Genomic DNA, 26,564 nt, shown 5'->3' with positions numbered 1-26,564 from the left:
GGGAGCTGCTGGGGGAGGGGAGGGAGGAGGAAATTTTTTTGGGGGGGAAGGTGGGATTTGGGGGGCGCTGGTGGGCACCCCTGGATCTGGCGGCTGCGGCCTCGCGGGGGGAGGCTGGACGGTGTCAGTGGCAGGGGGCTATTTTAGGGGCTAGAAGGCTGTAAGACTGTGAGGGGGAGGAGGTCCCCAGCGCCCAAGCCGGAGCAAGAGACGCTGAGCCCGCGCGAGCGGCGGAGACAGGGCTCCAGAGCCACAGATCCGGGCCCCGGCCGCCGCCAGGGGCCCCGCCCGGTCCCCCCCACCCCACCCCACGTCCCTCCTGCAGCCCAGCTCCGCCCGCAGCCGCCGCGGACCAGGTAGGTAAGAGCCCGGCCCAGCCCGCCTGGCAGCGCCCACCCCGGGGACCCCTGCGCCAGCCTCCCCCGCCTCCCGGAGATCCTGAATTCCCTTCCTCGTCCTCCCGGGGACCCTGGGGTCCAGATTCCACAACCCAGCCCAGGAGGCTCAGGGGTGCCCCTGGCCCGAGTGGAGTCCCCCGCCGAACCCCCGAATCCCAGGCGCACTGTCTCCTTGCGCCTCCTCCAGGCCCCAGGAGCCTGGGTCTCCCACACACACACACAGACACCTCCATTCAGACCCTGGGGACCCCCGGGGAAACCTAGATCCCTCTTCCTGGGCCCAGTGCTGGGAGCTCCAGTCACCGGCCAGGGCTCTGTGAGGTTCCCCCAGCCACCGGCCGGCCCCCATCGCTACCCCCCCCCCCCCGGTCCGCACACCCGTGTGGCCAGCTCCAGCCTCTGGTTAGAACAGGCGATGGTGTGTCGGTCCAGGCCGGTTCGTCGACCGTGCTGGACACAGGCCCGCTCTGGAGCTGTCCATGGTCTGCAGGGCACCTGGTGCAGGCGCCGCCAGGGAGGGGGCGCCGGCGGCGCTGGGGATCTCCCCCCCCCTCCCTCGGCTGCCGCCGCTTCTTTGACCCGGGGATACCCGGGCCACAGGGTTCGGATGGCCAGGCTAGCCGGGTGCCGGGGGCGGGGGGGGGCGCATTCTTAGCACCCTGGCTTTTCATGACTCCAGGTGTTCCCTGAGGAGCCAGGATTTCTGAATGTTCCTGCTTCGTGCATTGTAGGGACTCAGGCAGGCACCCCAACCTCCAGCTTCCACCGGTTCTGTTCATCTGTCTGTGGACACAGCCCTCACTCGGGTCAGGACACAGGAATCCAGTTTTCCAGCCTTTGCTTCCTGTATAGCAGCCAGTTTAACAAACCCTTGTGTCCCTCAGACAAATAGACTCAGCCTCCTGGCACCTCAGCATCTGTTCTCTTAGGGACTCAGGCGCCATACTCTTCTTTTCAGCATTTTTTAAAAACAATTCCTTAGCTCCTATCCCTTTTGGAGACCTGGGTGTCTGTTCTGACCTGCATCCTTTCAGAACACCCAGGAGCTCAGACCTCAGGTTCTGCACTGTCTGTCCATTCGCCTTTACCTGGACCCTCTGCCCCAGATCTTAAAAAGGATTCTGGCTCCCAAGCTCCTAACCCCTTGCCCTTTAACCTTTACAAAGACCCAGGCTCTGCATCTGTCTACCCATCCTGACCTGTATTTACCTCCTCAGCTTCCCATGGCTCCTGACTCCCATTAAACCTCACAGATCACATGGCCTTGACAAACCCTTGCCTTAGCCCCATGTCATCTCAGGTGCTTAAGCTTCCCCAATCTCCTGTCTCCCCTAAGGCCTGGAGACTCTCCTAAGACTTGAGGGGTTCCAAGCCCCTCATTGCCTCCCAAGTCCTGTATCATAATGTCATAATGTCCCACACTTCAGGTACACTCAGGCCAGTGATCCAAACATGAATTCTTTTTTTTTTGGGTCCGGTCGTGGGGCCTGAACTCTGGGCTTGGGCGCTGTCCCTCAGCTCTTCAGCTCAAGGCGAGCGCTCTACCACTTGAGCCACAGTGCCACTTCCGGCTTTTTTCTTTTTGCTTATGTGGTGCTGAGGAATAAAACCCAGGGCCTCAGGCATGCAAGGCAAGCACTCTACCACTGAGCCACCTTCCCAGCCCATCCAAACATGAATTCTTTCCTCCAGGTGTGCCTGCAGTTTAGGTGAATTATATGCTCTAGAGCCTTCCTTGCATATTTCTAGTTGTAAGGTGCCTTTTTTCTTTTTTTTTTTTTTTTACTGCTACCAAGCAGTACTAGAACATGTTCAGTTGATATCTCTGTTCTATCTTCAACCAAGATGTGATCTAAGTTCTAAGCAAGATGCTACACTCTGGAAATTCTAGGCATGTCTTCTTTCCATTAATCTTTTTTTTTTTTTTTTTTTTTGGTTTTTGTTGTTTTTTGTTGGTTGTGGGCCTTGAACTCTGGGGTTGGGCACTGTCCCTCAGCTCTTCAGCTCAAGGCCAGTGCTCTACCACTTGAGCCACAGCGCCACTTTCGGTTTTCTGGTGGTTCAATGGAGATCAGAGTTTCACAGACTTTTGCCCAGGCTGGCTTTGAACCTTGATCCTCAGATCTCAGCTTCCTGAGTAGCTAGGATTACAGGCGTGAGCCACTGGTGCCCAGTCATTGAGCTATATCTTGAACCCCACTAGTTTTTTGCTTTCATTTAGAGACAGGGTCTTGCTGTGTAGCTCAGGTTGGCCTGGAACTCATTATGTAGGCCTCCATTTGTTTTTTCACATAGCTAAATAATAATGTCTTAGAAACCATGCTTTGATCTTGCCCTCTCTTCAGACATGTTACAGAGTTCTAGCAGCCAGTCTTTACTTGCTCTCAGATGAATTTTCACAGTTCTAGGTTCTGGCCATATCCTTAGCATTATTTTAGGTTCCTTTCTCTTCCCAAGGACATTCTTTCTAACTTTCAGATTCTGTATGTACCAACTAGGCCTTTTAGCTGTCTTCAAATTCTATCAGCTCTGGAATTCATTTCAAGATCTTAAAGCCTGAAAGATTGATGATAAGTGTTCTACGTTACATTTACCTCCCTCAGGTTCTAGGTTTTAGACCCATCCATTTCCATCTTTTCTGTTTTCTCTGTGTGGCCTTAGTGTAGGACTCATTGCCTGGAGGATTGTGGGCTTTCTCCTCCATCTGCTACTTTGGCATTCTAAGCGTGTTCTAGGCTTTCTCCTCTTCTAGAGTCTCAGTCTCAAGATGTTCTTATTTCCAGAACATCCCCCTTTCCTTGCCAGTTTAGTTCAATCTTTAATCTCAGTTAATTCGTAATTCTCAGCATGCATCTTCTGCATTTTCCTCCAGATGTTTCCAAGTTCCAGACAAATTATCTGTCTTTGTTTTTCTTCAGCCCTGAGGCATGTTCTGAGTTCAAGAGCATACCTTTTATCTTCCAATTCTAGTATCATTTAGATACATGATTAGAATAAGACTGTGATCCCTGGTAGAATACCCCTGTATTAATACCTTCATTTCTGCTAGACTCAGTTCTGGGTTGTAGCTTGTAACCCTTGATTAAGCTCATTATATATTACATTTGGTATGTTCCTAAGAATGCATGATTAAGGCTGGGAAGTTGGCTCAGTGGTAGAGTGCTTGCCTTGCATGCATAAGGCCCTGGGTTCGATTCCTCAGCACCACGTAAGCAGAAAAAAAAAAGCTGGAAGTGGTGCTGTGGCCCCACGACTGGACCCCCCAAAAATGCATCATTATACTTCCTTCTATGTTTAGAGTTCTGAGGTAACCCAGGAACTCTTTATTTTTTTCGGTTGTGGGGCTTGAACTCTGGGCCTGGGTGCTGTTCCTGATCTCTTCAGCTCAAGGCTACCACTCTACCACTTGAGCCACAGAGCCACTTCTGGTTTTCTGGTGGTCTTATTGGAGAGAGGAGTCTCACGGACTTTGCTGCTCTGGCTGGCTTTAAACCAAGATCCTCATATCTCAGCCTCCTGAGTTGCTAGGATTACAGGTGTGAGCCACCAGCACTGGGCTCCAGGAACTCTTTTAAGTTATTGGGTTCTTTTGGGCTCCAAACTTCAGTTCTACTTACTCCAGCATGTGGATCTTACTCTCGGGCCTGTGGACGCACATATCCTTTTTGAACTGAGTAGTTTCGCTGTGCTCTGAGCTTTCTAGATCCTCTGTCCTTCTATGCTGTGTTCTGTCTCCTCAGTGAATCTCAGGTTCCAGAACAGCCTCCCTAAAACCCCTTCTGTGTCCTATCTTCTGAGCAGATTGCAGCTGGAAAATACGTTGGGTTTCGGCTTAAGGCTAGCCTGTTGTCTAAAAATGCTTTTCCTGAATCTAGTCTCAGAGCTGGGATTTAGGGCGCTAGATTCTCAGATGCACCACTTCAAAGACCCAAGGGTTCAGGCCACCAGCGGCCTCCCCTCCCAGGTCCCAGAGCCTCTCAATCCCCTGCTCTCTCCACAGGTGTCCCAGGCTTTGGGTACAGTATGAATATTAGGCAGGGCTGGGAATTATTCACTCTTAGAACCGGTTATACCGCTGTCTGTCTGGGGGGAAGGAAAGGAAGGAGCACAGTGAAAGTCCCTCCTGCTTTCGACTGGGCCAGCTGGACCTGTCAGACCTGAAATGAAGAAGGAGTGACTCCGGAGCCTCACTTAATGTTGGCCCCGCCCCTGGCATCGGGGATCAAGTTCCGCCTCCCTAGAGGCCCCGCCCCTGACCTCCCACACCCTTGGTGCTCTTCCAGGGCTGGAGTTTGGAGGGGGGGAGGAGAGGGGGAGGAGGGAAGAATGATATTGTAGGGGGTGTTCCCAGAACTCCCTGGATCCTTGATACAGGGCTATGCATTCGGGTGGGGGGCTTTCAAGGCTGGAAGTTGGGGGTTCTTGGGAGAAGGCTAAAAACTAGTGGGAGATAAGGACTGTGTGCTGGCTCTGACTCTAGGATTGGGAGGGGGGAGCTGAAGACTGAGACTTTTAAGTCTAGAGGTGGCGGCAACTGAGGGGCCTAGTTCTGGGAACCTGAAGCAGATTTTGGACAGTGAACTTGTGAACAAGCTGATGACTAGCACAGCTGGGTTTCTGTCTTGCTTTTAATTTTGAGGCTTTTCAAGTGAAGTGTGGGTCTTTAAAGTGCTTCTGGAGTTGTGTGTATGTGTGTGGGTCCTGTATCTGGGAAATTGAGAAACAGTAGTTGAGCGGAATAGTAGGTGAGGCCTGTCTTAGAGATATGACACAGACAATCACGTTCTACTGACCTAATTCTGCAATGGAAGACTTGTAGCTTTCTGGCTGGGCCTCAGTTTCCCTACACGTGCAATGGGCTGAGGATTCTTCACGAAGTCACAATGGGTGATTTGGGAATTGCATCTCTCCCCTTCCCCCAACACCCAGGGTTCAGTTCCATGGTGTGGCCAGGCCTGGGTTTGTTGTCTGTGGCGTCAGACCTCGGTTTCTCCAAATGCTCTTTTTTTTTTTTTTTGGTTGGTCGTGGGGCCTGAACTCTGGGCCTGGGCACTGTCCCTCAGCTCTTCAGCTCAAGGCTAGCGCTCTACCACTTGAGCCACAACACCCCCTTCTGGCTTTTTCTGCTTATGTGGTGCTGAGGAATCGAACCCAAGGCCTCATGCATGCAAGGCAAGCACTCTACCACTGAGCCACCTTCCCAGCCCTCTCCAAATGCTCTTACCCAGGTAGCCCAGGCTGTTTTCCTGGAAGCAATGTATTTCTGTGTACCTTGCTTTATGATTATAATGGATGAACCTCAGTTTTCCCAGGTAGCTTACATCTCAGATTTCCTGGTAGAGCCACCCTAGGGGGGTGCCTCAGTTTCCCTGTGTTGTGATTGGAGCCTCAAAGCCTCAGTTTCTCCTGTCTGCACCGCCGCACCTCAGTTACCACCGCACCTCAGTTTCCCCCGTGTGGCAACCTAATGTCGGTGCCTCAGTTCTCTGCCTCCGCAGGCCAGCACCGCCGCCATGATGTGCGAGGTGATGCCCACCATCAGCGAGGATGGCCGGCGGGGCTCGGCGCTGGGCCCGGACGAGGCGGGCGGCGAGCTGGAGCGCCTCATGGTCACGATGCTCACGGAGCGGGAGCGCCTGCTGGAGACGCTGCGCGAGGCGCAGGACGGCCTGGCCACGGCGCAGCTGCGGCTGCGCGAGCTCGGCCACGAGAAGGACTCGCTGCAGCGACAGCTCAGCATCGCCCTGCCCCAGGTCTGGGCGGGGCCGGGGCGGGGCCGCCGGGAGGCGGGACCTGAGGAGCGAGGGCAGCCCGAGGGCGGCCCGTGGGCGGGGCTTGGCACTTGGAAGGGCGGGGCCTGGGAAATAGTCCTTGGCAGGCGGGGGTTGGAGCCTCAAGAGGTGAGGTCTCTGATTGGCTAATCGTTCGTGGGCGGAACTAGGCGGCAAGAAAGGCGGGACTTAACTAGGTTGGGCGGGGCCTTCAAACTGCTTTGGAATGAGGGACTTAGAAGAAGGACTGATTGGTCGTCCCTGTCGTGCCCACTTCTGGACAGGAGTTTGCGGCTCTGACTAAGGAGCTGAACTTATGTCGGGAGCAGCTGCTGGAGAGAGAGGAAGAGATTGCAGAGCTGAAGGCCGAGCGCAACAACACGCGGGTGAGGGGTTTGGGGACAGGGCCTTGGGGACAGAGAGGGCCGTGGGGTGTTGTCCAACTCCTTTTTATTCTATACTTCTTTTTCGTGTCTTTCTCTGCTCCCATTTCCTGGCTGGACTCACTTGTTTTTCTTTCTTTCTTTCTTTTTTTAATCATATGCTCTTGGGCTCTATCCCTGCACTCTCTCTCTTTCCTGACTTGTTTCTCCCAGTGTTCCTTTGGTTGGTCTCCATCTGTCGCTGTCTTCCTAGCCCCTGGCCTCTTTTCCTTGATTCGTGTTTTATCCCTCTAGCTTCTCCTGGAACACTTGGAGTGCCTGGTGTCCAGGCACGAGAGGTCACTGCGCATGACTGTGGTGAAGCGCCAGGCCCAGTCACCAGGAGGGGTCTCCTCCGAGGTGGAGGTGCTTAAGGCTCTAAAATCCCTCTTCGAGCATCACAAGGCCCTAGATGAAAAGGTATGGATAGCCTGGATGAAGATCCTGGCTGTGACTGGTTGGGGTTATTCTAAGTGGAAGGATCTTTAGTGATTGATTGGTACAGGTTACCAGGCTGGGACCCCTCAGACTGACAACAGAAAAATGAACAAGGGTTGGGGGTACCTGTGGGAGAGGCTGCTTGGTCTGTGGGTGGAGCCTCTTGCCCATTACAGAGAGGAATTTTCATATTATCCTATTACACCTGCCTCTGGGGTTGTTCCAGGGATGTGGGTCTGGTCCGCATCTCATTCTTATCCTACCTCTATCATCCTCTTCCTCATCCCCAGGTCCGAGAAAGATTGCGGATGGCTTTGGAGCGAGTGGCGGTGCTAGAGGAGGAGCTGGAACTGAGCAATCAGGAGGTGGGGGTGGGGACAAGAAGGGGCGGGAACCAAGGAACTGATGGAGAGTTCCATAGGCTGAACACCAATGGGGCTGGATCGGGGGAAGGAGCCAGACCCTCCCAGGAGGAGTGAGAATCTAAGGCTAGAGCTCAGGCCTCCTCTTAAGAAAACAATTGGAGGGCTGGGAAGTTGGCTCAGTGGTAGAGTGCTTACCTCGCATGCATGAGGTCCTGGGTTCGATTCCTCAGCACCACATAAGCAGAAAAAAGCCAGAAGTGGCGCTGTGACTCAAGTGGTAAAGCGCTAGCCTTGAGCTGAAGAGCTAAGGGACAGCGCCCAGGCCCAGAGTTCAGGCCCCACGACTGGATCCAAAAAAAAAAAAAAAAAAAAGAAAACAATTGGATGGGAAAGACAAGATGAAAGAGGAAAACTGCCTTTCAGGGGGGAAGTAGAGGTGGGATTCTAGGATGTCCTTTGCTCTGGTCTTCTTTTGTTTCTAGACTCTGAATCTTCGAGACCAGTTGTCTAGACGGCGGTCAGGGCTGGAAGAGCCTGGCAAAGATGGGGATGGACAGGTAAGAGGTGCAAGTCCCTTCCCTGTGGCATCCAGTCAGCTTCCTAACTTGGTTCACCCCACTCCCCCCGCTGCCAGGTACTGGGCTTGAACTCAGGGCCTGGGCCCCCTGTCCCTTAGCTTTATTGCTCAAGCCTGGAGCTCTACTACTTGAGCCAGAGCTCCACTTCCAGCTTTTTGTTGGTTAAAGATTAGAGTCTTGGGCTAGGAAGGTGGCTCAGTGGTAGAGCACTTACCTTGCAGGCATGAGGCCCTGGGTTCGATTCCTCAGCACCACATAAGCAAAAAGAAAAAAGCCGGAAGTGGTGCTGTGGCTCAAGTGGTAGAGCGCTAGCCTTGAGCTGAAGAGCTGAGGGACAGCGCCCAGGCCCAGAGTTCAGGCCCCATGACTGGACCCAAAAAAAAAAAAAAAAGATTAGAGTCTCACCGGTCTTTTCTGCCCTGGTTGGCTTTCATGATCCTCACATCTCAGCCTCCTGAGTAGCTAGGATTGTAGGCATTGAGTGAGCCACAGGTGCCTGGCAACTCCCCAACTTTTGATGGGTATTTTAATATTTGTTTTGCTCCTTACTGACCCTAGGACTATCAAATCCTTAAGATCCTTACTGGCTTACTGGCTTACTGCAGGTCACATAGTTAACTCCTGGGACCCCTGGCCACCCATGGAGACTGATCAGGGAAATGCTGATGGAATTTCTTCTTGCATCCTCTCTCTCTGTCTCTGTGACCCCTTCTCTGGGTTCTGTCTCTTCCTCTCTTACCCCAGACCCTTGCCAATGGCCTGGGTCCTGGTGGGGATTCCAGCCGGCGCACGGCAGAATTGGAGGAGGCCCTGGAGCGACAGCGTGCCGAGGTGTGCCAGCTGCGGGAGCGCCTGGCGGTGTTGTGCCGTCAGATGAGCCAGCTGGAGGAGGAGCTGGGCACCGCTCACCGCGAGCTGGGTAAGGCGGAGGAAGCCAAGTCCAAGCTGCAGCGGGACCTCAAGGAGGTGAGGTGGGAGTGCTGGGGGGCTGCCCTGTGTCATTCCCCTGCCCTGGCCTTGCCCCCTTCCTTTTTTTTTTCCTTCGGTCGGTTGTGGGGCTTGAACTCTGGGCCTGGTCACTATCCTTCAGCTCTTCAGCTCAAGGTGAGCACTCTACCACTTGAGCCACAGCACCACTTGCGGTTTTCTGGTGGTTCATGGGAGATAAGAGTCTCATGGACTTTTCTTGCCCGGGCTGGCTTTGAACCACGATCCTCAGATCTCAGCCTCCTGAGTAGCTAGGATTACAGGTGTGAGCCACCAGCACCCAGCTCCCCCCACCTCTTTTTTTTTTTTTTTTTTTTTTTGTGATTGGTCATGGGGCTTGAACTTTGGGCCTGGTCACTATCCTTCAGCTCTTCAGCTCAAGACCAGCGCTCTATCCCTTGAGCCATAGCACCACTTGTGGTTTTCTGGTGGTTCATTGGAGATAAGGGTCTCATGGAGGTTCCTGCCCAGGCTGGCTTTGAACCTCCATCCTCAGATCTCAGCCTCCTGAGTAGCTAGGATTACAGGTGTGAGCCACCAGCACCCAGCTTCCCCCCTTCCTTTTTGTCCCAAGTCACTCAGCTCATGGTGGAACCTGGATTCAGTGCTTCAAGAGTGTCGACTCTTTCTTTCTGAGCCTTGGGATTTAGAACTCTAATATGAGTCCTCCATCTGAAAGCATGGGCTAAGTAACTGGTTCTGGTTATTAGATATAGCCATTTTCTTTGTATCAGTATTTCATACTTCTGGAATAAGCCCTGTAATTCTTATTTTTTTATTTATTTATTTTTATTTTATTATTTTATTTTATTTTTTGGTTGGTGGAGCTTGAACTCTGGGCCTGGGCGCTGTCCCTCAGCTCTTCAGCTCAAGATGAGCGCTCTACCACTTGAGCTACAGTGCCACTTCCGGTTTTCTGGTGGTTTATTGGAGATAGGAGTCTCACAGTCTTTCCTGCCCGGGCTGGCTTTGAACCACCATCCTCAGATCTCAGCCTCCTGAGTGGCTAGGATTACAGGTGTGAGCCACCAGCACCCGGCTAAGCCCTGTAATTCTTATAACTAAGGTATCTACTAAGAAATGTGGGTCCTGGATTTTGTTTGCCAGTCCTCAGGGCTGTAAACATGTGTGTGTGTGTGTGTGTGTGTGTGTGTGTGTGTGAGTGTGAGAGAGACGGAGGTTGAACTCAGGGCCTGGGTGCTCTCCCTGAGCTTTTTTGCTCAAGGTGAGTGCTCTACCACGTTGAGCCACAGCTTCATAGGTTTTCAGGTAGTTAAGTAGAGATAAGAATCTCATGGGGCTGGGAAGGTGGCTCAGTGGTAGAGTGCTTGCCTTGCATGCTTGAGGCCCTGGGTTCAATTCCTTAGCACCACATAAGCAAAAAGAAAAAAGCCGGAAGTGGCGCTGTGGCTCAAGCGCTAGTCTTGAGCTGAAGAGCTGAGGGACAGCGCCCAGGCCCAGAGTTCAGGCCCCACGACTGGACCAAAAAAAAAAAAAAAAAAAAGAATCTCATGGAATTTCCTGCCCTGACTGGCTTTGGACTTCAATTCTCAGAGCTCAGCCTCCCCACCAGCATGTGGCCTAAAATTTTTTGCTTGCCTTTTTCCCTCAAAGCTGGCACTCTACGCCTTGAGCCACTCCTGCACTTTAGGTTAATTGGAGTCTTCCAGAATTTTCCACCTGGGCGGGCTTTGAAACCACAATCCTCAGATCTCAGTCTCCTGAGTAGCTAGGATTGCAGGCCTGAGCCTAGAGCACCTGACATTGAGTCCTGGATTCATTTCCCAGGACACCACGGGGTTCTGGTTTGCTGTTCTAATCCTATAGCACCCCCATGGCCTTCTGGGAGTTGTGGACTCCAAGGTCTCTTGCCCCCTCCACAGGCGCTGGCTCAGAGAGAGGATATGGAGGAGCGGATCACCACACTGGAGAAGCGCTACCTGAGCGCCCAGCGCGAAGCTACGTCTCTGCACGATGCCAATGACAAGCTGGAGAATGAATTGGCCAGCAAGGAGTCGTTGTATCGGCAGGTGGGGGCCTATTGGGCCAGGGGTGTCAGGGTGAGGCTGGGGTCCACATGACCTAGCCCTGTTTTGCTCTCCTGGCCTCTCCTTCCCCAGAGTGAAGAGAAGAGCCGTCAGCTGGCCGAGTGGCTGGACGATGCCAAGCAGAAGCTGCAGCAGACACTGCAGAAGGCCGAGACCTTGCCCGAGATAGAGGCGCAGCTGGCCCAGAGGGTGGCAGCGCTGAACAAAGTTAGGATGGAGGGAGGGGTGGGGCCTGGGGGCGGGGCCTGGGGGCGGGGCCCAATGGGGGCGGGGCTTAAATGGAGTGGGCCCTAAAGTGACAGGAAAGCCTGGATTCTGGGGAACAAGTTGGCCTTGGGGCTCCATCTTGGAATGGAGCAAGATTTGGGCTATTGGGGGTGAGGGTACGTTGTTTTCTAGTGTGGGTGGCCTGTAATCTGAGGGTGATGGAACAGTGACGGCACCCAGAGGAGACAGGGGAGCGGGTCCCGAGTGGAACTGTAGCCCAGGGAGCGGATCTCAAGTCCAGTCTGGAAAGGGGTGGAGCCTCGCATCCAGTCTGAGAGGGGGCGGGGCCTCAGTCCAGTCTGAAAGGGGGAGGGGCCTAGCGTCCAGTCTGGAAGGGGCGGGGCCTCACATCCAGTCTGGAAGGGGCGGGGCCACCGTGCTGAATGGTGCTGAATGGTGCTGAGTGGATTCTGGTTCTCCAGGCTGAGGAGCGGCACGGAAATTTTGAAGAGCGGCTTCGGCAGCTGGAGGCCCAGTTGGAGGAGAAGAACCAGGAGCTGCAGCGGGTGAGGGGGCTGAGGACAGCGGAGAAGATGGGGCTCTGAGGCGGGGATGGGCTTCGGTGGTAGGCGGGGAGGGAGGGCGTGGGTGGAGGCGTGGCTCCCAGCGAGGGCCAGGCCTAGTGCGGGGAGGGGGGGGAAGGGGGTCGGGGGGGGGCGACCTTGAGAGTCCCCGCCTGGCTCTCCTTTGGATAGGCACGGCAGCGGGAGAAGATGAACGATGACCACAACAAGCGGCTGTCGGAAACGGTGGACAAGCTGCTGAGCGAGTCTAACGAGCGCCTACAGCTGCACCTCAAAGAGCGCATGGGGGCTCTGGAGGAGAAGGTGCGCCGGCCCAGGCCGCCCATCACCGCTGTGTCCCGGCCTGCCTCCTGCCTCCTGTGGCCCCAGACACGGCGCCCAGAGCCACGATCCGAGATCTCCCCGAACCTGGCCCTGAATCTAAGCCGTCAGTAGATGAATTCTAGGCAGTAACAATACCCCAAGTCCTTAGCTCTTTGGTTTTTTTTTATTCTTTTTTTTATTATTATTTTATCTTATTGTCTGTCGTGAGGTTTGAACTCTGGGCCTGGGCGCTGTCTCTCAGCTCTTCAGCTCAAGAAGAGTGCTCTACCACTTGAGCCACAGCTCCATTTCTGGTTTTCTGGTGGTTCATTGGAGATAAGAGTCTCAAAGCCTGCCTCAGCTGGCTTTCAACCACCATCCTCAGATCTCAGTCTCCTGAATAGCTAGGATTACTGAAGTGAGCTACTGGTGCTGGCTGGCCTTAGCTCTTTTTTTTTTTTTTTTTTTTTAGTTGGTCATGGGGCTTGAACTCTGGGCCTGGGCTCTGTCCACCAGCTCTTTAGCTCAAGGCAAGCACTCTACCACTTGAGCCACAGCACCACTTCTGGCTTTTTTCTGTTTATGGGGTGCTGAGGAATCGAACCTAGGGCCATATGCATGTGAGGCAAGCACTCTACCACTGAGCCACCTTCCCAGCTCCCTTAGCTCTTTCTCAAGTGCCCCAAACACTCAAACCCCAAGCCCTCTGAGATCACACAGAACATTGAAGCCCAGGGCTCCCAGGACTTCTCACCCTAGAGGTATCTTTGGCCCTATGACCCTCCCTCCCTTGCAGCTCCCCATTTGTCCCCACTGGAATCTTCCAGGGACTGTTGGCAGCCCCTAGGGGATGTCTCCTTCCTTCCCACTCCCTCACTTCACCCCTGTGCCCACAGAACTCATTGAGTGAGGAGATCGCCAACATGAAGAAGTTACAAGATGAGCTGTTGCTTAACAAGGTCTGGGGTGGAGGTGGCCGGGGTGGGGGTGGGGGGAAGGCAGGGAGGAGGGAGAGGAAGGAAGGGGAAAGGAGCCATGATTCTGGAAAACAAGGCTTTCTGACTTGATTTCTCCAACCTCTTCTCTCCAGGAGCAACTCTTGGCTGAAATGGAGAGGATGCAGATGGAAATTGACCAGCTTCGGGGAAGGCCGCCATCCTCTTACTCTAGGTAATCATAGCTAATCATGGCCCCCCTGCCCCTCCTCTGCTCAGGGAGATGTTGATGTGGTGTACGCACTCTACCACTAAGCCATGCCACATTCCCAGCCCACATCCTTCTCTCTCTCTCTCTCTCTCTCTCTTTTTTTTTTTTTTTTGGTCAGTGATGGGGCTTGAACTTGGGACCTGGATGCTGTCCTTAAGCTTTTTCTGCTCAAGCTCTCTACTACTTGAGCCACAGCACCACTTCCGGTTTTCGGGTGGTTCAGTGGAGATAAGAGTCTCAAGGACTTTCCTGCCTGGGATGGCTTTGAACCACCATCCTCAGATCTCAGCCTCCTGAGTAGCTAGGATGAGAAACATGAGCCACCAGCTCCTGGCTTCCCTCTAATTTTTTACCTCAACTCTATGACCTCTGAATCCAGACTTATCCCTGTGACCTCTAAATTCTGTTCCCTTTTCCAGACCCCTGGGTCCCTAACTGTCTCTCCCATGCCCACAGGTCTCTTCCTGGCAGTGCCCTGGAACTCCGTTACTCCCAGGCCCCCACGTTACCTTCTGGTGCCCCCCTTGACCCTTATGGGGCCGGCAGTGGCCGGGCAAGCAAGAGAAGCCGCTGGTCAGGAGTAAAGGATGAACCCTCCAAGGTCAGCTGCCACCTCTGGGGCCTGGACTAAGGGGGCTTAGGTGGGCAGCTGAAGGGAGTGGAGGCCAACCTCTGGGGCTTAGGTGGGAGGCTGGGTTGAGAGGCAGGGTTTCCTGGACTCATCCATCTTCTCTTCTTCCCTCCCTCCCCGACCTTCCCACAACTCCATCATCCCTCGCCTGCCTGGGTGTCCTGTTACCTGGTGAGCACCTGAGAGTACTAATGGGTGGGGGGTACAGTGCCCTATCCCAGCGTGGGTGGGGCCAGGTCAAGACATGAAGTGGGCTGGGTCTAGGAAATAGGAATCCGAGAGGAGCCACTCAAAAGTGTGGGCAGGGCCTGGGGTGAGTTGGGGGAGGGAGTTAAGAAAGGAATCTGTCCATTAAGTAGCTGGGCTGGGCAAAGTAGTGCCACCTGTAGGCAGGATCAGAGAGGAAAGCAAAGACCCGGAACCACCACCTGCTCAGTGTCCCTCTGTCCCCATACAGAGACAGGATTGGGAGCGGTCTACCCCTGCAGGATCCATGCCGCCCCCATTCCCCGGGGAGCTGGATGGCTCCGATGAGGAGGAGGCAGAGGGGATGTTCGGGGCCGAGCTGCTGTCCCCCAGTGGACAGGCTGACGTGCAGACCCTGGCCATCATGCTTCAGGAGCAGCTGGAAGCCATCAACAAGGAGATCAAGTAAGGCCAGGCCTAAGTCTACTTGGCTTTGAGCTGACCTTGACTTGAGCTGACTTCACAACCCCTCTGGCTCCACTTCTTTCTTTCTTTTTCTTTTCTTTTTTTCCAGTCCTGGGGCTTGAACTCAGGACCTGGACACGGTCCCTGAGCCTCTCTGTGCTCAAAGCTAGCACTCTACCACTTAAACCACATCCTCACTTCCTACCTTTTCTGTTTTTTTTTTTGTTGTTGTTGTTGTTTTTTGCATCCAGTCGTGGGGCCTGAACTCTGGGCCTGGGTGCTGTCCCTCAGCTCTTCAGCTCAAGGCTAGTGCTCTACCTCTACCACAGCGCCACTTCCGGCTTTTTTCTTTTTGCTTATGTGGTGCTGAGGAATCAAACCCAGGGCCTCATGCATGTAAGGCAAGCGCTCTACCACTGAGCCACCTTCCCAGCCCCACCTTTTCTGTTTATATGGTACTGAGGAATTGAACCCAGGGCTTCATGCATGCTAGGCAAGCATTCTACCATTATGCCACATTTGCAGCCCTAGTTACGCTTCTCTCTGTGCCGATCTCTACTCCCATCATCATAATGAAACCCCAATCCAACCCTCCCCCCAGTGAATGAGGATACTGTATCCCCGCAGATCCCTCCAGAAATCCTCATGTACTATTGTGTTATATACAAGTCCCTCAGCCAGGACTCAGCATTTCCAGGGGTGCCAAGGACTGGATTTCAAAATTCCCAAATTTTCAATTCAGTACATCAAGAATCTTCCAGAACAGCACAGATTCAATGACTTCATGTAACTGGTACTCAAGAATCTTCCAATTCCTTAGGATTCTCCACATAATCCAAGATCCCCAACTCAAAACACGAAGAATTCATCCACCCTTGAACAAGAGCCATGAAATCTCAAGTTTAGACCTCCAGAATTTCTACCTAGTACAAAAGTGTGTGACTTATTTAGAAACCTCCATCTCTATCCACCCTGATGGCCCAGAAATTTGCCTTAGTTCTGATCCTGGGGCTTGAACTCTGGGCCTTGGTACTGTCTCTGAGTTCCTTTTGCTCTAGAATAGCGTTCTACCACTTGAGCCACAGTGCCACATCTGGCTTTTTCTGTGATTAATTGGAGATAAGAGTCTCACAGACTTTCCTGTACCAGGCTGGTTTCAAACAACGATCCTCAGATCTCAGCCTCCTGAGTAGCTAAGATTACAGGCATGAGTCACTGGTGCCCAGCTTACTTGGAAGTTTTCTAAGCAAACATTCTTCATGGGCATCCAGCACATAAGAACAACATAGCTGCTGCCTTCCATTCAAACTCAGACTGGAGTTATCCGTTGTCACATAGTGAGAGAATGACTCCACAGGCTTCCAGATGGTATTGTGTGATGACTTTGCCCTTGTGATCTTGCTTGGAGCATTATTTCTTCCCCATAGGAACCTTTTATATGATTTTTAGTTTTGTGTGTGTATTAGTACTGGGGCTTGAACTCAGGGGCCTGGGTGCTGTCCTTTAGGTTTTTCACTCAAGACTAAAGCTCTACCACTTGAGCCTCACCTTTACCTCCAGCTTGTTTTGGTGATTCATTGCAGATAAAGGTTCTTGGACTTTTCCTACCTGGGTTGACTTTAAATATCCATAGTCAGATCTCAGCCTTCTGTGTAGCTAGGATTACAGGCGTGAGCCACTGTTGCTTGGCTCTTTCTTTGTTGTGAATTTGTCTAACAGCTTGGTTCTCTTCTGAGCTAAATTGATCATGGCTCCTGATCTCCCTGACAGCCCTAGTCCTTCCATGTTCTCCTGAGCCTGTCAATCACGCCTTGTCTCCCCTTAAATCTAAGAAGCCATGGTGAACTCGCCCAAAGTTTCTAACTTCATTCCTCTTGCCCCAATGAACTTTCTCATCACAGACTCCCTTCCCTCAGCACCCTCTCTTTTTATTTCTGTCTGTCTGTGTATCTCTGACTGTTGCTTCCTACCCCAGGCTAATCCAAGAGGAGAAGGAGACAACAGAACAGAGGGCTGAAGAGCTGGAAAGCCGAGTGTCCAGCTCTGGCCTTGATTCCCTGAGCCGATACCGAAGCAGTTGCTCTCTTCCCCCGTCCCTCACCACCTCCACCCTTGCCAGCCCATCTCCTCCCAGCTCAGGCCATTCAACACCTCGCCTGGCACCACCAAGCCCTGCCCGTGAGGGCACCGACAAGGCCGTGAGTATTCTAGGGACAAATATATATATCAGCCAAGCACTGGTGGCTCACACCGCCTGGTGGCTCACACCTGTTATCCTAGCTACTGAAGAGACTGAGATCTGAGAATTGTGGTTCAAAGCCAGCCCAGGCTGGAAAGTACATGAGACTCTTATCTCTGATAAACCACCAGAAAACCCGAAGTGGCTCAAGTGGTAGAGGTCTAGTCTTGAGCTGAAGAGCTCAGGGACAGTGCCTAGGCCCAGAGTTCAAGTCCCACAACTGACCAAAAAAAAAAAAAAAAAAGATATATATCTCTTTATGACCTCAATGCCTGCTTTCCTTTTTGTAGGACTGGTTACTCCTTAGCATTGAGGCCAAGCAGTTCCCACTCATGACACCAGAAGCCAACGTTTATAAATATGAGCTTGGCTGGGCTCCAAAGAGCTGTAGTCATTGTCTTTCTGTCCCCCACCCCTGTGTCATCCCAGACATCCCCATTCATGGGCAGCTCCCAAGATGACCCTCCAAATTAATCAAACCCCTGTGCTTCTCTGTCCTCAGAATCATATCCCCAAAGAGGAAGCTGGGGCTCCACGAGGGGAGGGGCCAGCTATCCCAGGAGACACGCCACCCCCCACTCCCCGCTCGGCCCGTCTTGAAAGAATGACCCAAGCCTTAGCACTGCAGGCGGGGTCCCTGGAAGATGGGGGACCTTCCCGGGGAAGGTGAGCCAGGGGACAGGCAGTGAGAGTGGGGAGGAGCTTGCCTGGAAGGCTCAGCTGGGAGGACAGAGCTTTGGAAGGAGAATGGTCGAAGGCCCAGTGCTGTGGCTCAGGCCTGTCATCTTAGCTACTCAGGAGGCTAAGATCTGAAGATCGCTGTTCAAAGGCAGCCTGGGCAGGAAAGTCTGTGAGACTCTTATCTCCAGACTCTTATCAACAGAAAACTGGAAGTGGTGCTGTGACTCAAAGTGGTAGAGTGTTCGCCTTGAGCAAAATGTACTCAGGAACAGTGCTCAGGCCTCAGGGCCTGTTCAAGCCCCATGACCAACAAAAAAGAAAAGAAAAGGAAAAAATGGTGGAAAGAGTGTGCCCTGGGCCTGGGAAGGTGGCTCAGTGGTAGAGCGCTTGCCTTGCATGCATGAGGCCCTGGGTTCGATTCCTCAGCACCACATAAGCAAAAATTAAAAAGCTGGAAGTGGCGCTGTGGCTCAAGTGGTAAAGCACTAGCCTTGAACTGAAGAGCTGAGGGACAGCGCCGAGGCCCAGAGTTCAGGCCCCACGACCAGACCCAACAACAACAACAACAACAAAAGAGTGTGCCCTGACTCTCTCCTGTTTGTCCAGTGAGGGTACCCCAGATTCCCTGCACAAAGCCCCCAAGAAAAAGAGCATCAAGTCATCCATAGGCCGGCTGTTTGGCAAGAAAGAGAAAGGGCGAATGGGACCCCCAGGCCGGGACAGCTCTTCTCTGGGTAAGTACTGTCATTCACGCTAACCCTTCTCCCCTTAGTCCCTCCCTTCCTCCCTCCATCTTTCCATATTCACCAGACATTTGCTCTGGTGTTTACGCACGTGGTCATTCATGTTGAACGCAAAGGAGTAGGAGCAGGGAAAAAGAAATGACTCTGTGGGGTGTGCCTGGCTATGGAATAGGCCAATAAAATTTACTTCATGTATGTGGTTTTGAAACTAAGAGCAGGGCTGGGAATAGGGTTTAGTGGTAGAGTGCTTGCCTAGCATGCATGAAGCCCTGAATTCCATTCCTCAGTACCCAATTTACAAGGCCCCTTAGGGCCCAGACTTTCCTGGCGTGCTTCTTTGTATTATTTATTTTTTCTGGCCCTGGGGGGGCTTGAACTCAGGGCCTGGGTGCTGTCCCTGAGCAAAAGTTAGCATTCTAGCACTTGAGCCACAGCTCTACTTCTAGCTTTTAGTGGTTAATTGGAGTTAAGAGTCTCACAGACTTTTTTGCCTGGGCTGGCTTGAACCATGGTTCTCAGATCTCAGCTTCTTGTGTGGCTAGGTGATGGGTGTGAGCCATGGGTGCCCAGCCCTGGCATCCTTCTTACTATATCCTTCTATCTTTTTTTTGTTTTGGTCCGGTCATGGGGCCTGAACTCTGGGCCTGGGCACTGTCCCTCAGCTCTTCAGCTCAAGGCTAGCACTCTACCACTTGAGCCACAGCGCCACTTCCAGCTTTTTTCTTTTTGCTTATGTGGTGCTGAGGAATCGAACCCAGGACCTCAGGCATGCAAGGCAAGCGCTCTACCACTGAGCCACCTTCCCAGCCCATATCCCTCTATCTTTACTATCTTTACTATGCTTCTCCCCTGGGGTTCTTTCTTTCCCTTTGAGACTTTTCAAACTTTGATCCTCCCCTCTCTCTAGCTGGAACCCCCTCTGATGAAACACTGGCCACTGACCCTCTGGGGCTAGCCAAGCTGACAGGCCCAGGTGACAAAGACCGAAGGAACAAGAGGAAGTGAGTTTGTGGCCCTGTGTGTGTGTGTGTGTGTGTGTGTGTGTGTGTGTGTCTGCACATGCGCGTGCACGCACGTACATGCATGCACATGAGCTTATTTGAAGAGAGGTAGTAGTGATGGAGACAGACAAGACTAAAATGGTGGTAGGCAGTACCTAGGATGCTTAACTTCCTTACTTCCTTGATGGGAATCTGGGAACATCTAGAAATTGTGTGTGTGTGTGGCGGGGGGGGGGGGGGGAGGAGGAGAAGGGGGGTGTCATGGGGCTTGAACTCTGGTCCTTGGCCCTGTTCCTGAGCTCTTCAGTTCAAGGCAAGCACTCTACTGCTAGAGTCACAGCACTACTAATGGTTTTCTGGTGATTAATTGAAGATAAGAGTCTCACAGACTTTCCCGCCCGGGCTGGCTTTGAACTGCGATCCTGAGATCTCAGCCTCCTGAGTAGCTAGGATTTCAGGAGTGAGCCACTGGCACTTGGCTGTTTTTTTGTTTTTTGGGTTTTTTTTTTTTGTCAGTCGTGGGGTTTGAACTCTGGGCCTGGGCACTGTCCCTGTGCTCTTCAGCTCAAGGCAAGTGCTCAACCCCTTGAGCCACAGCACCACTTCTGGTTTTCTAGGTTTATTGGAGATAAGAGTCTAACAGACTTTTCTGCCCAGGCTGGCTTTGAACCATGATCCTCAGATCTCAGCCTCCTAAGTAGCTAGGATTACAGGTGTGAGCCACCGGTGCCTGGCTAACTTGGCTGTTTTTATCTTTTTCTTACTGGTGTTGGGGACATGGTTGAGACAGGCATGTTGGCGCACACCTATAATCCCAGTTTCTTTTCTTTTTCTTTCTTTCTTTTTTTTTTTGTTAGTCATGGGACTTGAACTCTGAGCCTGGGCGCTGTCCTTGAGCTCTCCAGCTCAAGGCTAGTACTCTACCACTTTGAGCCACAGTGCCACTTCTGGTTTTCTGGTGGTTAATTGGAGATAAGAGTCAGGGCTGGCTTTGAACTGCAATCCTCATTATCTCAGCCTCCTGAGTAGCTAGGATTACAGGCATGAGCCACTAGCACCTGGTTTTCAATTCCAGTTTCTAAGCAGGCACAGGCAAGAGGATTGAGGTCTGAGATTGCAGAAGACCTTATTAAGCAACTGTAAAACAGCCAACCACCGGGAGCTCAAACCTGTAATCCTAGCTACGGAGGAGGCTGAGATCTGAAAATTGAGGTTCAAATCTAGCCCAGACAAATCTGCGAGACTCTTATCTCCAATCAAGCAGCCAAAAAAGTAGAGGTGTAGCTTAAATAGTACAGCTCCAGCCTTGAGCAAAAGGTTGTGAGGCCCTGACTTTAAGCTGTAGTACTGGCTCAAAAAAAACAATGAGAGGGGCTGGGAAGGTGGCTCAGTGGTAGAGCGCTTGCTTTGTATGCCTGAGGCTCTGGGTTCAATTCCTCAGCACCACATAAGCAAAAAGAAAAAACCAGGAAGTGGTGCTGTGGCTCAAGTGGTAGGGCACTAGCCTTGAACTGAAGAGCTGAGGGACAGTGCTCAGGCCCAGAGTTCAGGCCCCACAACCGGACCAAAAAAAAAAAGAAAAAAACAACAACAACAATGAGAGCTGGGAATGTGGCTTAGTGGTGCAGTGCTTGCCTAGCATGCATGAAGCCCTAGGTTCAATTCCACAGTACCACATAAACAGAAAAAGCTGGAAGTGGTGCTATAGCTCAAGTGGTAGAGTGCTAACCTTGAGCAAAAAAAGCTCAGGCAGCCGGGTGCCAGTGGCTCACGCCTGTCATCCTAGCTACTGAGGAGGCTGAGATCTGAGGATCACCACGGTTCAAAGCCAGTCCGGGCAGGAAAGTCTGTGAAACTCTTATCTCCAATAAACCACCAGAAAACCGGAAGTGGTACTGTGGCTCAAAGCGGTAGAGTGCTAGCCTTGAGTAAAAGAGCTCAGGGGCAGCACCCACAACCAAAAAAAATAAAATTAAAATTAAAAAAAAAATCCATGGAAATGCTTGAGGTCTCTGTCCCTGTCATGCCCTCCTCTGCCCTTCCCTGCCAGGCATGAACTTCTGGAAGAAGCTTGTCGCCAGGGACTGCCATTTGCTGCCTGGGACGGACCGACTGTGGTCTCCTGGCTGGAGGTACTGGGGCTCAGAAATGACATGTTTATTGAACCCCAGTGCTGTGACAGTCCCACCAAAGGCTGGCTGGGTCTGCCTGGAACATGCTTCAAGCCGAGTTGGGGTGGGGAGGGGTAGGGAGGTTCTGATGGGAGAGGAGGCAGACTCCTGTCAATGGGAACTGATTCTCCCCCCCCCCATCTTGCCCACCCCACTTCCGGTCTGACCTTTTTCTCTTGTGTCTCTTCATGCCTGTGTGTGGGGCTCTCTCTATTTTCTCTTTCTCTTTTTCCCGGTATCTGGGTGTGTCTCTGGATCTCTGTCCTCCTTTGCTCTCTCTCCCTTTGCTCCTCGTACCTCTCCACCCCATGTCTGCCTCGCCCCTGTTTGTCATCTGTCTCCCCCTCCCCCTTCCTTTGTGTCTTCCATCTCTCCTTCGTGTTCTGTCTGCTCTGCATCCTGTCCTCTCCTCCTCCCCCCCCCCCCACCGTTCCCTCTGCCCTCAGCTCTGGGTAGGCATGCCCGCATGGTATGTGGCTGCCTGCCGTGCCAATGTCAAGAGCGGTGCTATCATGGCCAACTTGTCAGACACGGAGATCCAGCGTGAGATTGGCATTAGCAACCCCCTGCACCGGCTCAAGCTGCGCCTCGCCATCCAGGAGATGGTCTCCCTCACTTCCCCCTCGGCGCCTGCCTCCTCCCGCACGGTGAGTGTCCAGAGGCAATGATGAGACTTCTGTCTCTCGAGAAAGGATCACTCCTTCCCACTGTCACCTGAGGGGTGTGGGCAAGAAAGCAGCTCATAAATGAATGGCTGGGATCCCTGGAGCCTCCCTCCACTCGGGGTCCCCTCCTCTCTTGATAGTCTGTTTCATCATTAACATCTCCCACGCCTCAGCCCACAGGAAACGTATGGATGACCCACGAGGAGATGGAATCCCTTACAGCAGCCACGAAGCCCGTGAGTGCCCCCTGCTGGTGGCCTTGGGGGTGGCACTAACCCTCCCCGGGGGTGGAGGCGGGCTGTGAGTCTGTGGCTATCCTCTGTCTGTCCCTTTCGTCCTCCTTTGCCTGCCCCTTAACCCCCCCCCCTTCTCTCCCCTCTTCCCACTAACGGGTCAGGAGACCAAGGAGATCAGCTGGGAGCAGGTAGGGGCGCGGGGCGGGACGGTGGGGTGCATGACCAGGTTGTGCATGCTGCATGGATGCCCCTCCTTCTCTGAGCCCTGCCCCTTCCTTTGACAGCCAGAACATTCCATCATTTTCTTGGTGGTGAGGGATAACACCATCTCATCTCTGGACTGGCTCATTGGGGTGTGGTGGGGCCCATGTGGAAGCCCCTAGTCCACAGGCAGCCTGGCAGGGGGGTCTAGGGGGGAGAAGCTGAACGGTCTGGTTATGGTTGATGGAAATGGGGGGGGCACAGGCAGCTGCATGGTTCTAGTTTTACCTGGGCTTGTGATGGATGGGGGAGGGGGCCTCAGGTTGGATGAGAAAGTGGGGAGAACCCGCTCCCTTTTGTTCTCAGGAAAGGGGAGATATGGGCTTATCTGAGCTGGAGGTGGGGTATTGGTCTGTGACCTGTGACTTTAGCCAGGGGCGATGTGGGTGTCCTTAAGCTACAGGGAGCGAGGGACTTTGGGCAGATCCAGAACTATCTCCTGGGCCAGGTACAGCATTAGACTCTATTTTCTAGAAGCACAAGGATTTCCAGATCACATTAGAGGAGCTCACTTGCCCTGACTAGGAAGAATAAGCATGCTGGACTCAGTTGGGGCAGAGTTAAATGGCTGCTTCTCAAAATGGAATGTAAATTGAGTGCTGGTGCAGCTCACGCTTGTAATCCTAGCTACTCAGGAAGCCGAGATCCTGCCTGGGCAGGAACGTCCATAACACTCATATCTCCAGTTAACTAGCAAAAAGCCAAAAGTGGGGGTGTGGCTCAAGGGGTAGAACACTAGCCTTGAGTGTAAAAGCTAAGGGACAGCGCCTAGGCCCTGAATTCAAGCCCCAGTATTGGTACACACAAGCAGGCACACATACACACACACTGACTGTATAGGTCAGGTCACTGGGAGTTGTGGAGACACAGATGTGGATCTCAGCAGGTGAGGTCCAAGGCAATTCCAGCATATTGGTGGCAGGCTGAAGCTGAAGACTCAGGAGCCACAGTTTGAGTCTCTTCTGTCCTAATGAGGGCAGAGACACTTTGGGCTGGTCTCTTGTCCCAGCAGATGGGTCACTGTCTGACTCTTGTGTTGGGGGGGGGATTGGGTGGTACTCCTTTCATCCACACATGGGAAGGGGTGGAGGGCCTGACACCCCCTCCCTCACCTGCCCATGGCCCCAGATCCTTGCATATGGCGACATGAACCACGAGTGGGTGGGGAACGACTGGCTGCCCAGCCTGGGGCTGCCCCAGTACCGCAGTTATTTCATGGAGTCACTTGTGGACGCCCGAATGTTAGATCACCTCAACAAGAAGGAGCTCCGGGGCCAACTCAAAATGGTGGACAGCTTCCACAGGTAGGAGCTGCCTGGAGTGTGGGGGGGACTGTCCAAGGGGAAGCTCCACCCTCTAGACAGCCTTCAGCAAATGAGGCTGGCCATAGGAGTATCTTTGACACAGTAGAAAATTCCGACCCATCCACTAAGAAAGTCCATTGGAAAAGTTCATATCCAACGTGGTTTGGCTCATTAACTCCAGCCCCGGTCCAGGTTAGCCAATAGAAGCTGTCCACTGGCAACGTCCCGCCCTCTTTGGGGCAGTGGTCAATACAGATGCCTGGAACAGCAGCCGATGGGGGGGGTGGCGATCAGAGCAGCAGCCACTGGGGCGTGGGCTCCTCTGTGACTCCACTTTCCTGCTGTCTAGGGTGAGTCTGCATTACGGGATCATGTGCCTGAAACGACTCAACTACGACCGGAAGGACCTGGAGCGGAGGCGGGAAGAGAGCCAGACCCAGATCCGAGGTGAGACCCAGGTGGAGCCAGGTGGAGGAGCTCGAGGCAGGGCGGGGGCAAAAGAGACGGTGGTGGGGTGGGGGAGAGAAGCGTGCAGTTATTAACGTGTGTGTCCGTGGGGAGGGGAGCCAGCCGGGGACGTGGCCGGGAAGGAAATGGGGTCCGGGTATGGACACCACTGCTGATGAGGGGCCCTTCCATCCCCAGATGTGATGGTGTGGTCCAACGAGCGGGTCATGGGCTGGGTGTCAGGGCTGGGCCTGAAGGAATTCGCCACGAACCTCACCGAGAGCGGGGTACACGGGGCGCTGCTTGCCCTGGACGAGACCTTCGACTACTCGGACCTGGCCTTGCTCCTGCAGATCCCCACGCAGAACGCGCAGGTGAGCCGCCGCGGGGCCCGAGCTCACAGGGCGTCGCCCACTCGGACCACCCGCTTCAACCTCCCTCACCTTCCCCTCCAGGCTCGACAGCTCCTGGAGAAGGAATTCAGCAACCTCATCTCCTTAGGCACTGACAGAAGGCTGGACGAGGTGGGTGCGACTGCAGATTTCCGAGCAAAAGGGGTGGGACTTGGCCTTGCCAATCAATCGTAGTTGGAGGCTGAGTCCGGGCAGGGGCGGAGCTAACTGAGAAGTGACATCCAGGAGGCGGGGCCAAGGGAGAGTTGATATGCAGGGGGTGGGGCTGAAGGAGAGCTAACGCCCAGGGGCAGGGCTAAGGCAGAACTGACGCAGTGGGCGTAACCAAGGAGTGACACCCACGGGGCGTGGTCTGTGGAGGGGGCGGAGTCAGAGCTGGGTTCACCGTCGGCTCCGGTGCTGTACCTAGGACAGCGCCAAGTCCTTCAGCCGCTCCCCGTCCTGGCGGAAGATGTTCCGAGAGAAGGACCTCCGGGGTGTGACCCCCGATTCGGCTGAGATGTTGCCCCCCAACTTTCGTTCGGCGGCAGCAGGAGCCCTGGGATCGCCGGGGCTTCCTCTCCGAAAGCTGCAGCCGGAAGGTAAGGAAGTCCTAAAAGCGGACAGTGCGATCCTTCCCTTTTGCTCTGGGTGGGAAACGGGGCGACTCAACCTTCCAGGTCCCCCCCCCCGCCTCCAAAAATTTCCAATATTCTGCATTTTCTCTCCCACGACTCCTGTCCAGGATGGGAGAAGGGAAAGAAAACTGATGAAGAGCCTGGTCCGAGGGAGGTAGAGGCCAGAGCCCGCAGAAACACTGGGGGAATCACTGGGGGTCGCGTGCCAGTCTGAATCCGGGCTCACTCTCTTTCCAGGCCAGACTTCTGGAAGTTCCCGGGCAGATGGCGTTTCGGTCCGGACTTATTCCTGCTAGTGTAGGCCTCCAGGTGAGGATTGTACTGGGTGATCTTGGGGTACGGGGAGACACCCCCGTGATCTTAACTAGTGGGTGCACTGACCGGCGTCAATGCAGGTGACCGCACTCGGATGGAAGACTGGGCCATCCCCCCCTACCCAGAGAATGGTCTCGCCCGGGGAGAAGAGTCCTGGAGCCGGCGCCGCGGACCGGACCATCTGTACAGACAAGCGGGGGAGTGCGTGTCCCCCGCCGCACAAATGGACTGGGCCTGGACCAAACCATATGAACTGGACTGAGGGAGGGAAAGAAGAGGGCAGGCAGCGATTCCGCCCCCAAACTTCCGCCTCTCTTTTCTCTACTTTGTAATTTATTGATCAGTTTCCGATGGGAGACCGGTGCCCTTCACCTGCGGAAAGGGGCGGGGCTTCCCTCCGGGCCGCATGCGGGGAGAGGCTGCCCCCTTCCCCTCTTTCCTGACCAGTCGCGGGGCCCAAGTTTTCCTTCTTCTTCGTCCGAAAGGAGGGGAGGGGGGGACTCGCTGCTACAAGCCTCGCCCCCTGTGCCACTCAGCCCCGCCCCGCCCTGTGAGGTCCCCAGTCCTCGGGGGGGTCATCTGCGGGCTGGCGGGGTCCCTTCCCCCCCCGTGTCTCGTGTCCCCGGGGCCTCCCCACCCCCCCCGTGCTGTGGCCGTGTCCGTGCCCCAGGGGTAGGGGGTGCAAAGTGCGCCCCCCGGTTTCCCTCCGGCTCCGGGGTTTGCATGGGAGAATCCTCTTTCCAAGATGCCACTGGGCGACATGGCATGGGGTGGAGGGCGGTCGGCGGGGAGCCCTCGCCCCCCTCACCCCCGACTCTTAGTCGGCCCCCCAGGCCCCAGGCGTCAATCAGTGATCACGGGTAAAGAGAACTGTTTCAAAAA

The 26,564-nt window shown here is 53.9% G+C and overlaps 1 protein-coding gene across 1 annotated transcript; it reads left to right on the top strand.

Annotated features, from left to right (window-relative positions):
- Ppfia3 (PTPRF interacting protein alpha 3) lies at window positions 1–26,564 on the top strand. Its single transcript, XM_070001005.1, has 30 exons — window positions 1–356; window positions 5,897–6,151; window positions 6,454–6,555; window positions 6,847–7,011; window positions 7,320–7,394; window positions 7,877–7,951; window positions 8,717–8,938; window positions 10,843–10,989; window positions 11,080–11,214; window positions 11,697–11,780; window positions 11,970–12,101; window positions 12,998–13,060; window positions 13,192–13,271; window positions 13,764–13,908; window positions 14,402–14,589; window positions 16,565–16,787; window positions 17,331–17,494; window positions 18,116–18,243; window positions 19,160–19,253; window positions 21,304–21,385; window positions 21,871–22,071; window positions 22,263–22,325; window positions 22,487–22,513; window positions 23,715–23,890; window positions 24,240–24,337; window positions 24,536–24,711; window positions 24,793–24,861; window positions 25,160–25,331; window positions 25,605–25,676; window positions 25,763–26,564. Exons 2-29 carry the CDS (start codon window positions 5,912–5,914, stop codon window positions 25,661–25,663), a joined length of 3,585 nt encoding a protein of 1,194 aa, XP_069857106.1. The 5' UTR covers window positions 1–356; window positions 5,897–5,911; the 3' UTR covers window positions 25,664–25,676; window positions 25,763–26,564.

This window comes from Dipodomys merriami, unplaced genomic scaffold, assembly GCF_024711535.1.
Source record: "Dipodomys merriami isolate MVZ:Mamm:240054 unplaced genomic scaffold, mDipMer1.0.p SCAF_57, whole genome shotgun sequence".
Taxonomy (NCBI): Eukaryota; Metazoa; Chordata; class Mammalia; order Rodentia; family Heteromyidae; genus Dipodomys; species Dipodomys merriami.
This window is presented reverse-complemented; position numbering and strand designations above follow the sequence as displayed.